Below are 12,522 nucleotides of genomic sequence, written 5' to 3' on the forward strand. Positions count from 1 at the left end.
CTCAGGACCATGGACAAAGACAGGTGAATACAGTCGGGACTCTGTGCATCTGCTTCTCCTATTCTGTTTATTTAGTTCATATGACAAGAAACAACACCATTAACAGTTCCTGGGTTTTATGTCTTATAGTTTCAGCCACTGGAGAAAAAACAAATTATTCAAACCTCTGGGCACTTAGAACTCAGGAAAAGCTCTGACTGTCCTGGCTTAGCGAAGGTGTCTAGAACTGCACCAACAAAAACGGGCAGGATTGTGACTGATCTCCCAGAGTGATCTTTTCAAAAGACAGATCCAGTCCAGTTGTTAACCTGATTAAAACCCTTCAAGGCTTTCCCCAATACACTTAAAATCCAGAGCTCTAACTGAAACAAGACTTAATTTAAGTAGGCTTTACATGGTCTGAGTCCTATTTACCTTTACAACTGTACGTTAAGCCACAATCCCTCTTTTTCACTATATAGTTGAGCTTTATCTACTCTGGCCTTTTCTTAGTTCTTAGTTGAACCTACCAAGCTCTTTCCTACCTCCAAATTTTTTAACATGTATTCTTGGCATCTTTTCCTTTTTCTCATAGCTAACTTCCACTAATTTTTCCTTAAAGAACCCTCCCTGACTCCCAAGGTAAATCAGGTTCCCTGTTCTTTTCCTTTACAGCACTCGCCACAATTTCTAATTACAGATATGTGTATTTGCTCATTATCTGTCTAACCATACTGTTACCTCTAAGAGACCTGAGACCTGTTTTGCTCTCTATGGTATACTTTTAGCACCTACTTGGTCTTCAATATCATGTGCTGAGTGAATAACTGGTTTAGCATGGGACAAGTGGTATCACCAGTAGACTGACCAATTACAGACGAGGGGAAGAGTAGCAGGCAGGCAGAATTACTGTTCCCAAGTTACTAGAATGGTTGCTCCAGAGTAACTTACTGAGGAAAGGGAAGAGAAAGTGGTTCCCAGAGAACCTGTGTTTCTGCTGAGCAGAATAAACCACTTGTTCATTTCCATTAACCTTCTTCCTCCATTAAATTCTAATAGGACTATGGTATTAAGTAAAATAATAAATATAACAGTAGCTATACAGTGACTTGCATATATAGCAAGCATGTAATATCAATTTTTTCCACATGGGAGAACATGTTACATATTATTTTTGAATACTATTAACCTCCAAATATGAATTAAAAACCAACAAAATATTCCACTGTAAATGAGCATCATAACTGTGTTTCATGACCCCTTTTCTCACAGCATCCTGATCTTTCCACCTAAGAGAATCACTTACCTGCTAATCTTTGTATTAACTGTATCCACTCAAATATCCATGTAACTTAAAGAATTAATTCTGGAAACACAAAAATGAAGCAAAGCAAAACAAAACAACCAACCAAAACAATGAAACTGCTTCTGTTCTCAAGGAATTCATAAACTCTATTTTTCACTCTGCTTCCAACCATACCATACCTCTGCTCCTGCCATGCCCAAAGTTCTAGAGCACCCAAAGTAAGACTGAAAGATTTAGCAAATAAAAATGCAAGATATCCCAAACAGTACCTGACAACCCTACTCCCAGGTCATATTCCATCATTTTACCTTCATAAACCCACTCCAAAACCTTAGTTCCAATAATTTTCCTTATTAAAAAAATTTCTCTGGAGATTCACTGGATATGATCATTCTCCCAAGTTTAAATAAAATCTACCTTGACTTTTCTTAAACACTGTCAATAAAAAACAAAAGAACAAACCAAATCATCTTAATTCTGTTTCTTGATGGTGCTAGGAGTTAAAAAAAATAAAGTAGAATAAAAATAAAAGCAGACAAAATAACAAACATTACAAAAAGCTCCTTTAAAAACCTAAAAAGTCTTGCTTCCAAGAATAGGCATGACAGAAGAAGATTAAGACTATAATCTTTTCAGGGGCACCTAGGTGGCTCAGTAGGTTAAGCATCTGACTTTGGCTCAGGTCATGATCTCAGTTTGTGAGTTCGAGCCCCACGTCGGGCTCTCTGCTGACAGCTCAGAGCCTGGAGCCTGCTTTGGATTTCTGTCTCCTTCTCTCCCTGCCCCTCCCCACTTGTGCTCTCTCTGTCTCTCAAAAATAAATAAATGAAAAAAAAATTTTTAAATGATAAAAAAAAGACTATAATCTTTTCAGAAGTAGATCTAGAAAGAAGAAATTCCATAAGAGAAGGTATATAAAGCAGGAACATTAGAAAGGAAAAATTAACTCTCAGAAAAAAGTGGTTACACTGAGCATTGAAGTGCCTTTGAATTTTATTTGTAACTGAAAGGCATCTCAGAGAGGTCTATGTCAACCTTCTCCTTGTATAACAGAGAAAACCAAAGACCCTGAAAGGTAAAATGACCTGTCAAACGTCACATAGAAGACCCTAGCTCCTTCTAATTTCTCTCATTCTCTCACCTCTTGCCCCATATAATGTTAAGGCTCACTGAACTGAGGAAGATCCTCTTCTTCACGTCCAGTGGATGTTAGAGGACAAGTTCCTAATAATGTTGTCATGTCTAACACAAGAGAAATGTATTCCTAGCATTTCAAGGAAAATTCCCAAAGAAAAATTATTGTACATAGTGTAGGTATTTTCGATATAGTATTTATCCTAATTATTATTAATATTCTTTAATTCTCTGGTATTATTAGCCTAATCTTATAATCTAAGTATATTATGGGTTGAATTTGGTAGGCTGTCTGTGAATCTAACCACTAAGCATACTGTTTTTGAGAAAGTTCCAAGTTCTAAACCATTTTTCCAAGTTTTAAAATATAGATCTCATGCTAAATTAGGAACCAGCAATACACAAAGACTGAAAATTATAAACTAAATATGATAAGTTAAAAATACAAGACTCTTTACGTTATAAAAAAACTCCACCTCAGAAGTCATTTATTTTTAAAACTCAGTATTCAGGCACATTTAGCACAGGCTGTAATTTACTTACATCTTTTTAAATAATATTTCACTAAAAAACGGAAGTAAAAAAGAATCAAACACATTTCTATACTCATCTAATTCAGGAAAACAACAACAAAAAACCTTTACTGTACTTTTTCATGTAGTGACCTATAAGAGGTAAGAAAATTAATCATTTTATAAATGAAAGGTTGACCTCATATAGTGCTCTTTCCAAAAATGTGTGGGTAAAGGAATTCTATTTGAACAGATAAATAAAGTTCAAAGCACTTTCCAAACATTTTGTCTTTTCTCCTGAGATAAAACTATGTTTCATGAGTTAAAATTTGTTTGATAAATCTATTTTTTAAAATTTCTACTCAGTATATCATATCAATGGATACCCTTCACTCATTCATTTTATTTGTCCAGCAACAACAAAAACAAGTCCCTACTATTTGCTAAACCCTATGCTAGCAATTTTGGATTTATGACAATAAACATTAGCTTAGTTCCTGTCTTCAAGGAACTTAGAAGAACCTTTAATTAGCTGTATTTACCCAAGAGACAATGACAGCTGAATTTTAAGTTGGTCATTTGAGAAAACATTAAAAATGTAATCAAATTCATTCTCAAAAAAAACAAACTATACAATAGTAATTTTAAAGACATTTCAATAAACTTATCATCTATATGAAGTTTCCCCACAAAGCTCTGGTAAAATACAACTTTGGCAGAAGTCTTAATAGCATAATATTCTCATAGTAGCTTTCACTATAAAAATAAACTGAGTTAATAATACTCCAATAAGGAAATCAAAAGCTACCAATACCATTTCTTTCATAATGAAAACCAAACACTTGGAAATGGATAGCTTAACCTATTCTGAAAATAAAGCAAAATGTATAATTAAATGTAATATTATAGACTATTACCACATTATGTCTAAATATGTGTTTATTTACAAGCCTGAATAATAAAACTCTGTATCATACCTTACAAATGATCACAAGTATGTACTATGGATCATGTTATCTGCAAATTTTTCAATAAAAAGGGCCTTAACGTTTTTTGTAAAATTTTTTTTACAAACTTAATTCAAGACTGTATTTGTTTATTACCAAGTCGTATAACTTTTATCATCAATATAAATGATACTTACATTTATAACTATATATAGGTACTAACTATAATGTCTATTAAATTTACAATTATTAAAAATTCTTGATGGATGAGAAACATTTTTCAATTTAGAGCCATACATCTCCAAAGCAAAATTCAATGTAAATCAGCCATTCTGACATGCCATGGAATATCCTGACATTTTTTTCCTTGTGTTTTACACTGAAATATTTTCATCATCCATCAGCTAAAATATTTAAATTTTCTTTAAAAGCATTATGAAAACATCTTTACTGAATTTATGCATACTACTCAGTGGCATAAATAAGTATTTCCACCATTTGCATATAAGGAAACCAAGGCACAGAGGTGTCCATTTTGTAGATTGCAAGGTCATTTTCTAACCAAGCAACTGATCCTACACCATCAAGTGATATTATATGTGCGCCACTTCCAAAGGACATAAAACAATTACTGTACCTTAAATCAATTGCCTCTGCAATGCCTATGTGCAATTGTTTTATCAAGAGGGTTATGACAACAAGCTTAAAGGAGAAAAGCTGGAAGGGGAGGATTACAAAAAAAAAAAGGAACACTTATTTTTGGTAGTGAATCATTTATTTTTAAGTAATGAAAGGCAAACAGTTTTTAACATAATAATCAAGTAACCAACAGTTGTTTCTTCTGTTTTCAAAAAATATTTCATCTTTCAGGTAGATCATGCAAAATTGGAGCCTGCCCATCCTCGTAGAAAGAAGTTCGAAAAAAATGAGAAAAATTCTTAACAATTAATACATGATACGGCAAAGACTGAAAAAAAATTTAGAGAAATTAGCGAATGCTCATTATGGCAGTTAAAACCCCACCTAAAATATTAGATACTTCCTTTCATTCAACTGAAGGCTATGATTACCAGTAAAATATTCCATAACTGAAAAATAAAGAAATACAAAACTTTTCTCATTCAAAACTTGAATGAGTACTTTATTCAAATATCCGCCATAAATAAAAATACTTTCCTAACAGAAACTTAGATACGGAAAAAACTGTTCCTGAGAGTTCAAAGACAGACTGCATTTGTAATTATGATACAGTGCTATCAACAATTAGAAAGATGAAAGTTACCTATCACATATGTTAAATTTAGGAACATTAGATGGGTTGAATAACCAATAAATTACCGGACAAAAAAATAAGACTTAACTAATAGGTGAATCTAACACCAAAGAAAAAATTAAAACATAATCCAAAGCACACGTTATACAGAAAAGAATAGGATTAGACTGAGTCGTATTAAAGTACCTAGTCTAGCTGGGGATTAGTTAATTAATCGGCTCTAGGACAGGTTGTGAATGTTCAGGTCAGATGTGCTTTCTTTTCATCATTATTCCAGTTCCTCATCCGCCAAGTGCAAGCAAGAGAAGGCGTCAGAGTACCGAAGCTAGGGGGCATGCTGTAGCAAGGGGAAAAGAAAAATGGGAAAGGTGCAATGGATGCTGCATAGTTGAATAATTATCTGGGTGGCACAATGGGCGAGTCCTGCCGACAACGGAGCTGAGTAAGCGGCTCCCTAACTCTGCCCGAGGCACTCCCCCATTACCAGGCATCAGAGGCGACCGCCCCGCTTCGCCCCCCCACCTCCCTTCGGGGGAAGAAAGGGATCCCCGCACTCGCTTTACCTTTATGGCTGTAATATAAAGACGCGCGGCGCAAACACGCACACAAGCCGGCTTTACGGAGCCTCCCGCACGTAGCGCGAGCGGGGGCTTCGCTTCCACCCGGTGCTGCAGCCGCCCCCAGAGCGAGGCGGCATGGGGGTGGCCGACGGGGCAGGGACGCTCAGGCGGTGGCACCCCAGGTGAGACCCGCAGTATCCCCGCCTAGAGCAGCATCGGGCGGTCCCTGCAACCGAGACCCAGGCGCGCCGGCCAGCCGTCTGCCTCGGCACCCAGCCCGGCAGGCGGGTGGGCGGCCAGAGCTCTGGAAACCCGCGAATGGGGGTGGGGGCCGGCGCGGGGGAGGCGCGCCCATCCCCGTCACCTTTGCCGGGCAAGAGCGCCACACACACCTCCATCCGTTCTGGCCAGTGAGAAAGAGTTCCTCTCCCAGCACCCTGTCCCCACCAAAAAACAATTCCTGAGAGACTCGCGCTCACCGTGAAATCATGGGGGGCTCCTGCCTTACCCCTTCTTCATGCTTCGGCGGCGGCCGCCGGTCCCCTTCAGCTCCCGGGACTCCACCTAGAGCCTCCAGGAGCGACAGGCTCCGGAGTGGAATCCGCTCCGGGCAGCGGCCCAGGCACCGGGCTATTGGGAACGCCGCCTGCGGCGCCCGCCGGTCGCCGGACCCACCGTGTGCTCGACGCGCGAGCGAACAACACCGCGAGCCGCCGCCGCCCCCCACCCGCCCCCTCCCCGCGCGCGACGCTCCACAACTGGGCGCGGAGATCCGCTCCTGAAGCAGGGGGAACCGCTGGACCTCGCCACCTAATCTCCCATCCTTCCCATCAGGAGCTGTTCTCCACCACTCAAGGCCTTCCAATTTAAGATTCTCACTTTCCTCTTCAGCTCCCAGAGCCCAGGTGCAGCCGTGGTGGAAAACTCAGCCTCCGCCCACTCACCCAACAGAGGGAATGAATACGGCTCTCCCCCCCATTTCCTGAGGCTGTATGGTATTGCCCAATCTCCAATTTGGGGGAAGGGGACTGAGAGAACAGTGCTTGGCCTGGGAGTGAGGGAAGATGATAGCCAATTGAATGAACCATCCATTCAGGGGCGTGGTCAAAGAGAGGCCTGCCCAGTTCGCCCCGCCCCTCTCACCAAACTACACTTCCCATTATGCCTCTTCCACTTCCCGCCGCGCTGAACGCCGGGAGTGTTGGACCTCGTGACCTCAGGGTATTTCGGAACTCGTAGTCTTCAATCCAGCCGACTAGGTCCTGAAAGTTATAAGGTATCACAATTCTCTCTACTTCCCTAGATAAACATTTTCGTATTCTGCGTTCTCTTATATTTATTCAAATACTAATTGATTATAGCTTAAAGACGTCGTAAATGAACTCTTAGCAAAGGAAGTAAGTAATGTGTGTCATGCTAATCTGTCAGGACCTGGAAGCCGCTTCTTCCGCCGGGGCCTGGTCTCCGCAGAGGATCGGTTGCAGTCATGTCGGCTGCGATTGCATCTTTGGCTGCGTCCTATGGTTCGGGTTCAGGGTCCGAATCGGACTCGGACAGTGAGGGTGGACGGTGTTCACTGCCAGCTTCCGACTCCCTCATGCACTTGACTAAATCAGCTTCGGCCAAGCCGTCTCTGGCAGTGGCGGTGGACTCGGCTCCGGAGGTGGCAGTTAAGGTAAGCGCTGTGGCCACTGATGCAGTGCGGGACTTTGCTTCTGCTCCAAAATCCGGCAGTCGCTTGTTAGGCTCCGGGTTACCGCTGCCTCAGTGCTGAGATACAAGTTGCTAACGCTCGGGTCTCTTCTCCTTACATGCATCTTCCTTGGGAGAAGCCGGGACTTGAAAGTTCAGGACAGTTCTCCACTGCTCCCCGCTGTCTTCTCCCTCCATCGAGCCAGTGGGAAGGGCGAGGGGGAGGTGGTGAAACTTTAATTTATTATGATTAGAATGTGGCCTGTGTAGAGCAGGTGTAAAACAGACACTTCCCAAACCAGACTATGTACTCTGACTTGAAGAGAGCGGTGTCCCGGCCTTGGTTTGTTTTGAAGTTAGAACTAGATTCTGGTTACGGCTCCACCACTTCTGCGAACTTCGGCAAGTTATACAACCTCCTGTGTTTCATTACCTGTGCAATAGAGATTATTTTTAAAGTATGTATCTGTATGAGGGTTTTATGTAAGTGAAATGATACAAATGTAGCTTATAGCGCAGACTCTGATATCTAATAAAAGTGCAATAATGTTAGTTTAGCCCTTGTGATTATATATGTCAGTACAGCGAGAAAAGGTTTAAGAAACAGTGTGCTTGATCCCAGTTGAGGAGGGTGATAGAGGGAGAAGTCGGATTGTATAGCTCATTCAACTAATATTTACGGAAGACGTGTTATTTGCCAGGAACTACTCTAGGGGCTGAAGACACAGAGGCCAAGGAGCCAGACATCTTTGCCATCATGATGCATACATGCTAGTGGAAGAGACAGCCAATGAAATGTGAGCAAGTAAAGCGGTTGCAGATTCAATTGAGTACTATGAATGGAAAAAAAAAAAGTTCCGTGATAGAGAATTAAGTAGGAGTATGACTTCCATAGATGGGTCAGGGAAGTCTTCTCTGTAAAAGCAGCTTTGAAGAAGAAGAAGCCAGCCATGTGCAAGATAAGGCAAGAGTTTCCAGACAAAGGAAACTTTGCAAGAAAGTTAAAGCAAACAAAGCAAGTTTTGAGATGACAAGGAGCTTAGTGTGTTTGAAGATCTGAGGAAAGGTTGGCATGTCTAGAACCAGAGAAAAACACCCACCAATTGGTAATATAGGCCCAGTAGAGCCTAATGGGGGTGACCAGAAGCTCAAGATGTGCTGGTGGGAGGCAGTGTACAAAAACTGCTTTGCATGTAAGATGTTTCCTATACAATTGTCAAAACAATTTGTTGTATACCAGAAAATAATATAACATGTATGCTAATTATACTTCAATAAAAAAAAAAATCAAACCAAGAAAAAGATGTTCCCAAGTCTAGTGTTATAATTTTAAGTCTTTTGCAAACTTTCACGAATTTTACTTTTTATTAATAAAGTGGTATGAAAGAATGCTTAGAATCCTATATTTATAACAAAACAAACTCCCCAAACTTGTATCACTCCAGCAACCTCCTGAGTCCTCATTCTTTTCACAGCTTAACTTTTTCGAGCTCTCACTTCATCTCATTTTCTCCTCAAGCCAGTGCAACCTAGCCCTGGCCTCTTGGGAAACTACCTACTCTCCCTGAGAAAGGTGAGAACGTGTCAAGTTCTGCTGTCTGACTTGAATATCTGCATCAAGTGACACTATTCTTGTTTCCCGAAAGTTGCTTTCCCTCTGGCTTCCATAAGGCCATCCTCAGTCTTCTGATCCCCTGTTCTTGTGTCCTCCCTTGTGCATTGGGGTTTCCTGGGACCCGGCCCTTAGTCCCCCTTGCACGCCTCATACTCTCTCATGCCTTCAACTTGAGTCTGTGCTTCTGATGACTCACAGGTGAACACTGTGAAGTGAAAGGCTCTGGAATCAAGACTATCAGGATTCAAATCCTGCCTACAGCACTTACCCAAATGGTGACCTTGGGTAACTTGGATAAGTAACTTGGATAAGTTACTTTAAGTGCTCTGTGCCTAGGATTTTTTCTTATCTGTAAAGTCGGGATGACACTAATACCTGTCTCGAAGATAGGCTTGTCACAAAGCACATTAAGCACTTATAATAGTGTCAGACACACCGTCCTTATTATTTCCAATTCTAACCTCTTTGCTAGCTCCAGAACTGTTACACTTCCCAGGATGGTACTCAGGCACCTCCAATCCAATGTGCTGAAAAATTAACAATTTTTCTTCCCCCTCAAGATCCACCTCACCTGCTTTTCCCATTTTGGTTAATGATCTCCCAACCCTCGTATTAGTCCAAGCCAAAAACAGAAGCGTCTTCCTTTTCCTTCTTTGTCAGCCCCTGAAGCTTGTCATTCAGACAGTTGTAACGTTCCTCAAATTAATTTCTTCCTCTCCACTTTCACTGATACAGCCTTACTTTATATCTTCTTTACTTCTCCCAGGAGTCATTCTTGATGTTCCTTTCTCTTTCAACCACTACTCTTGGGTGGTGGGTCCTATCATTGTGACACAATGACAGTTGTCAAATATTTTATTTCAGATTCTTATCATTTCTATCTAATGCAAGACAATTATAATAACCCTCTAACTGGTCTTTCTACTTTTTCCTTCTTGTTTCCTAGTTCCATATCCCATTCTTTCCTTCACAGTGTGCCCAGAGTCATCTTTCTAAATTCCAGTGTTGTATCACTTCTCTGCCCAAAGATACCATGTTGCTACTGGATAATTTCCAAGTTCCTGTGTAACATGAGGCCTGCCATTTTCCCATGCTGAACTCTCTATAAAGCCCCAAAAGCCTTTTTTTTTTTTTCCTCTCCAGATTTTTTGGCCATACAAGTCTCTCTGCTTGGAAATCTCTTTCCTCATGCCTTGTGCTCCCTCCGCCTCCAAATTCTGTCCTTCAGTCTCAGTGCACACGTTCCCTCCTCTGTCCAAGCAGCCCCCTTTGTACCTCAGTCGTAGCACTTGCTGCATTGCTGTGACTTGTTCACTTTTTCTTTACCCTGGACTATTGTCAGACCCTAAGGACCAGACATGGTTGTGTCTATTTTCATGTCTCCTATGCCTAGTATACAAGATTAAGGGAAATATATTTGGTGAGAGAATGAATGAAAGAGTAAGTGAAAAAGAAAGTCTTGAGAAAGCATGTACATCGAGAATCAATGTACACTTATTGGGTGGGGGTGATGGAATGTCTCTAGAACTCACTTAGTTCAATCAACTCAAGTGTGAAGTAAAATAATCTGGGAAGAGAGGTCACATAAGGCACCAGAGGTCCATTAGAAGCAGAGCACACAACTGGGGCTACACCCCCCCAGTTGATGAAGGTTCTATGATGAGAGAATAAGGGACATTAATTATCATTTGTTTGTGAACCAACACTTGTATGCAAAACAAACAAAACCTTACACATAGTAAATGTAATGAGAAATGACCAAGGGAGGAGATGTGAAGCATGCAGATAAGTTCATCTGTATTTGACTAACTGTATTGTGACGAATCGCAAGCATTTTGACAAGATTATAAACGTACTCAGTGTTTAATATTCCATTTCCCTGAACACTAATGAGATTGAACATCTTTTCATATATGTTATTGTTGATTAGACTTTTTTTTTCTTTTTGAAGTGACTTGGGTTGTCTTTTGACTTGTCGGAGATCTTTGTATATCTGCCTAATATCCTTTGTCAGTTATATGTACTGCAAATATCTTTTCTGGCTTGTGGCTTGTCTCCTCACTTCCTTCACTCTCATGATAAATAGTTGTTTACTTGTCTAGTCTTATCAAGTTAGTCTTTTATGAATTGTGTTTCTTGTTTGAGAAATCCTTTCTTATCCCAAAGTCATAAGAATTTTCTATTTTGTTTTTTGAAAGCACTAGATTTTTGCTTTTTACATTTAAGTCATAAATCCACAGGGATTTAATTATTGTGTATGGTGTGAACATTTTTAATAATATGGCTTGATCTCTGGTGAGGCTATTCCTCTAACCCCTTTTTGTTGTAGTTATTCAAGAATGTCATGGCTATTCTTGGCCCCTGTAATTCTAAATACAGTTTAGAATTGATTTGTAGAGTTTTACTAACACCCAGGTAGGGTTTTGTTTGATTACATTGAACCACAGATCAATTTGGAGACAATATTCTATCTATTTGTTTAGGTTTTCTTTAGATTTTTAATTTCTTCCAAAGTTTATAATTTTCTCCATAAGTATCTTGCATAGTTTTGCTGAAGGTATTTCTAGGTGTGTCATGTTTTTATGCAGTATATTCATAAATAGCATTATTTTTTATTTATTTAATTTTTTTTTTACTGATCTCACTACTTACATAGTCCTATGGTCCTATCAGATGCAAATACGACAGTATTTTTTTCCTTCTTTGAATCTCTCTCTTTTTTTTTGCCATGCTTGCTAAGATTTCCAGAAGGATCAAAAGTAAGATAGAAAAGGCATATATTGAGCAAAGGGGCATCTGGGTGGCTCAATAGATTAAGCATCTGACTCGATCTCAGCTCAGGTCTTGATCTCAGGGTTGTGAGTTCAAGCCCCCTGTTGGGCTTCATGCTGGGTGTGGATCCTGCCTGAAAAAGATACGTGTGTGTGTGTGTGTGTGTGTGTGTGTGTGTGTGTGTGTGTATACGTATATATGTATATGTGTATGTGTGTATATCTTTTATATAAAGATACACACACACACACACACACACACACACATACATGGACCAAAATATGCTCATGGACCTAAATCAAAAATAATAATAATAGAAAATATTTTGAACTGAATAATAAGAATAATACCAGAAGTTGTGAGGTGCGGCCATAGCAATATTTTTTTTAAGTTTATTTATTTATTTTGAGAGACACAGACAGCGCAAGTGGGGGGTAGGGCAGAGAGAGAGGGAGACAGAGAATCTCAAGCGGGCTCCCCAATGACAGTGCAAGCACCACGCGGGGGCTCAGACCCATGAAACTGAGATCATGACCTGAGCTGAAACCAAGAGTCAGACACTTAACTAACTGAGCCACCCAGATGCCCCAGCAATATTTTTTTTTTAAGTGTAGCCTTGAATACAGGTAATGGAAAAGAAGATAGAAAATTAATATGCTAGGCATCCATTTTTTTGGATTGATTTTTTTTATCATTCTGTTTTTTTTCCCTGTACCCACTTGTAAATTATGC

The 12,522-nt window shown here is 40.1% G+C and overlaps 2 protein-coding genes across 5 annotated transcripts in view; one reads left to right on the top strand and one right to left on the bottom strand.

Moving 5' to 3' along the window:
• The window catches only part of WASF1 (WASP family member 1), a 71,447-nt gene extending 65,080 nt beyond the window's left edge, over positions 1–6,367 (bottom strand). For 3 of the 4 annotated variants that reach the window (XM_030316147.1, XM_030316146.1, XM_030316141.1), the window contains exon 1: positions 6,191–6,367. The gene's annotated coding sequence lies outside the window, so the exon portion shown is untranslated. Of the gene's footprint in view, positions 1–5,337; positions 5,489–6,190 lie in introns of all 4 variants that reach the window. The other variant, XM_030316142.1, reaches the window with a different exon arrangement.
• Positions 6,368–7,139: 772 nt separating this feature from the next.
• CDC40 (cell division cycle 40) overlaps positions 7,140–12,522 on the top strand; it is a 61,120-nt gene continuing 55,737 nt past the window's right edge. The window contains exon 1 of the mRNA XM_030316148.1: positions 7,140–7,386. Coding sequence (XP_030172008.1) covers positions 7,198–7,386 — 189 coding nt within the window. The 5' untranslated portion in view covers positions 7,140–7,197. The remainder of the gene's footprint in view (positions 7,387–12,522) is intronic.

This window comes from Lynx canadensis, chromosome B2 (genome assembly GCF_007474595.2).
Source record: "Lynx canadensis isolate LIC74 chromosome B2, mLynCan4.pri.v2, whole genome shotgun sequence".
Taxonomy (NCBI): domain Eukaryota; kingdom Metazoa; phylum Chordata; class Mammalia; order Carnivora; family Felidae; genus Lynx; species Lynx canadensis.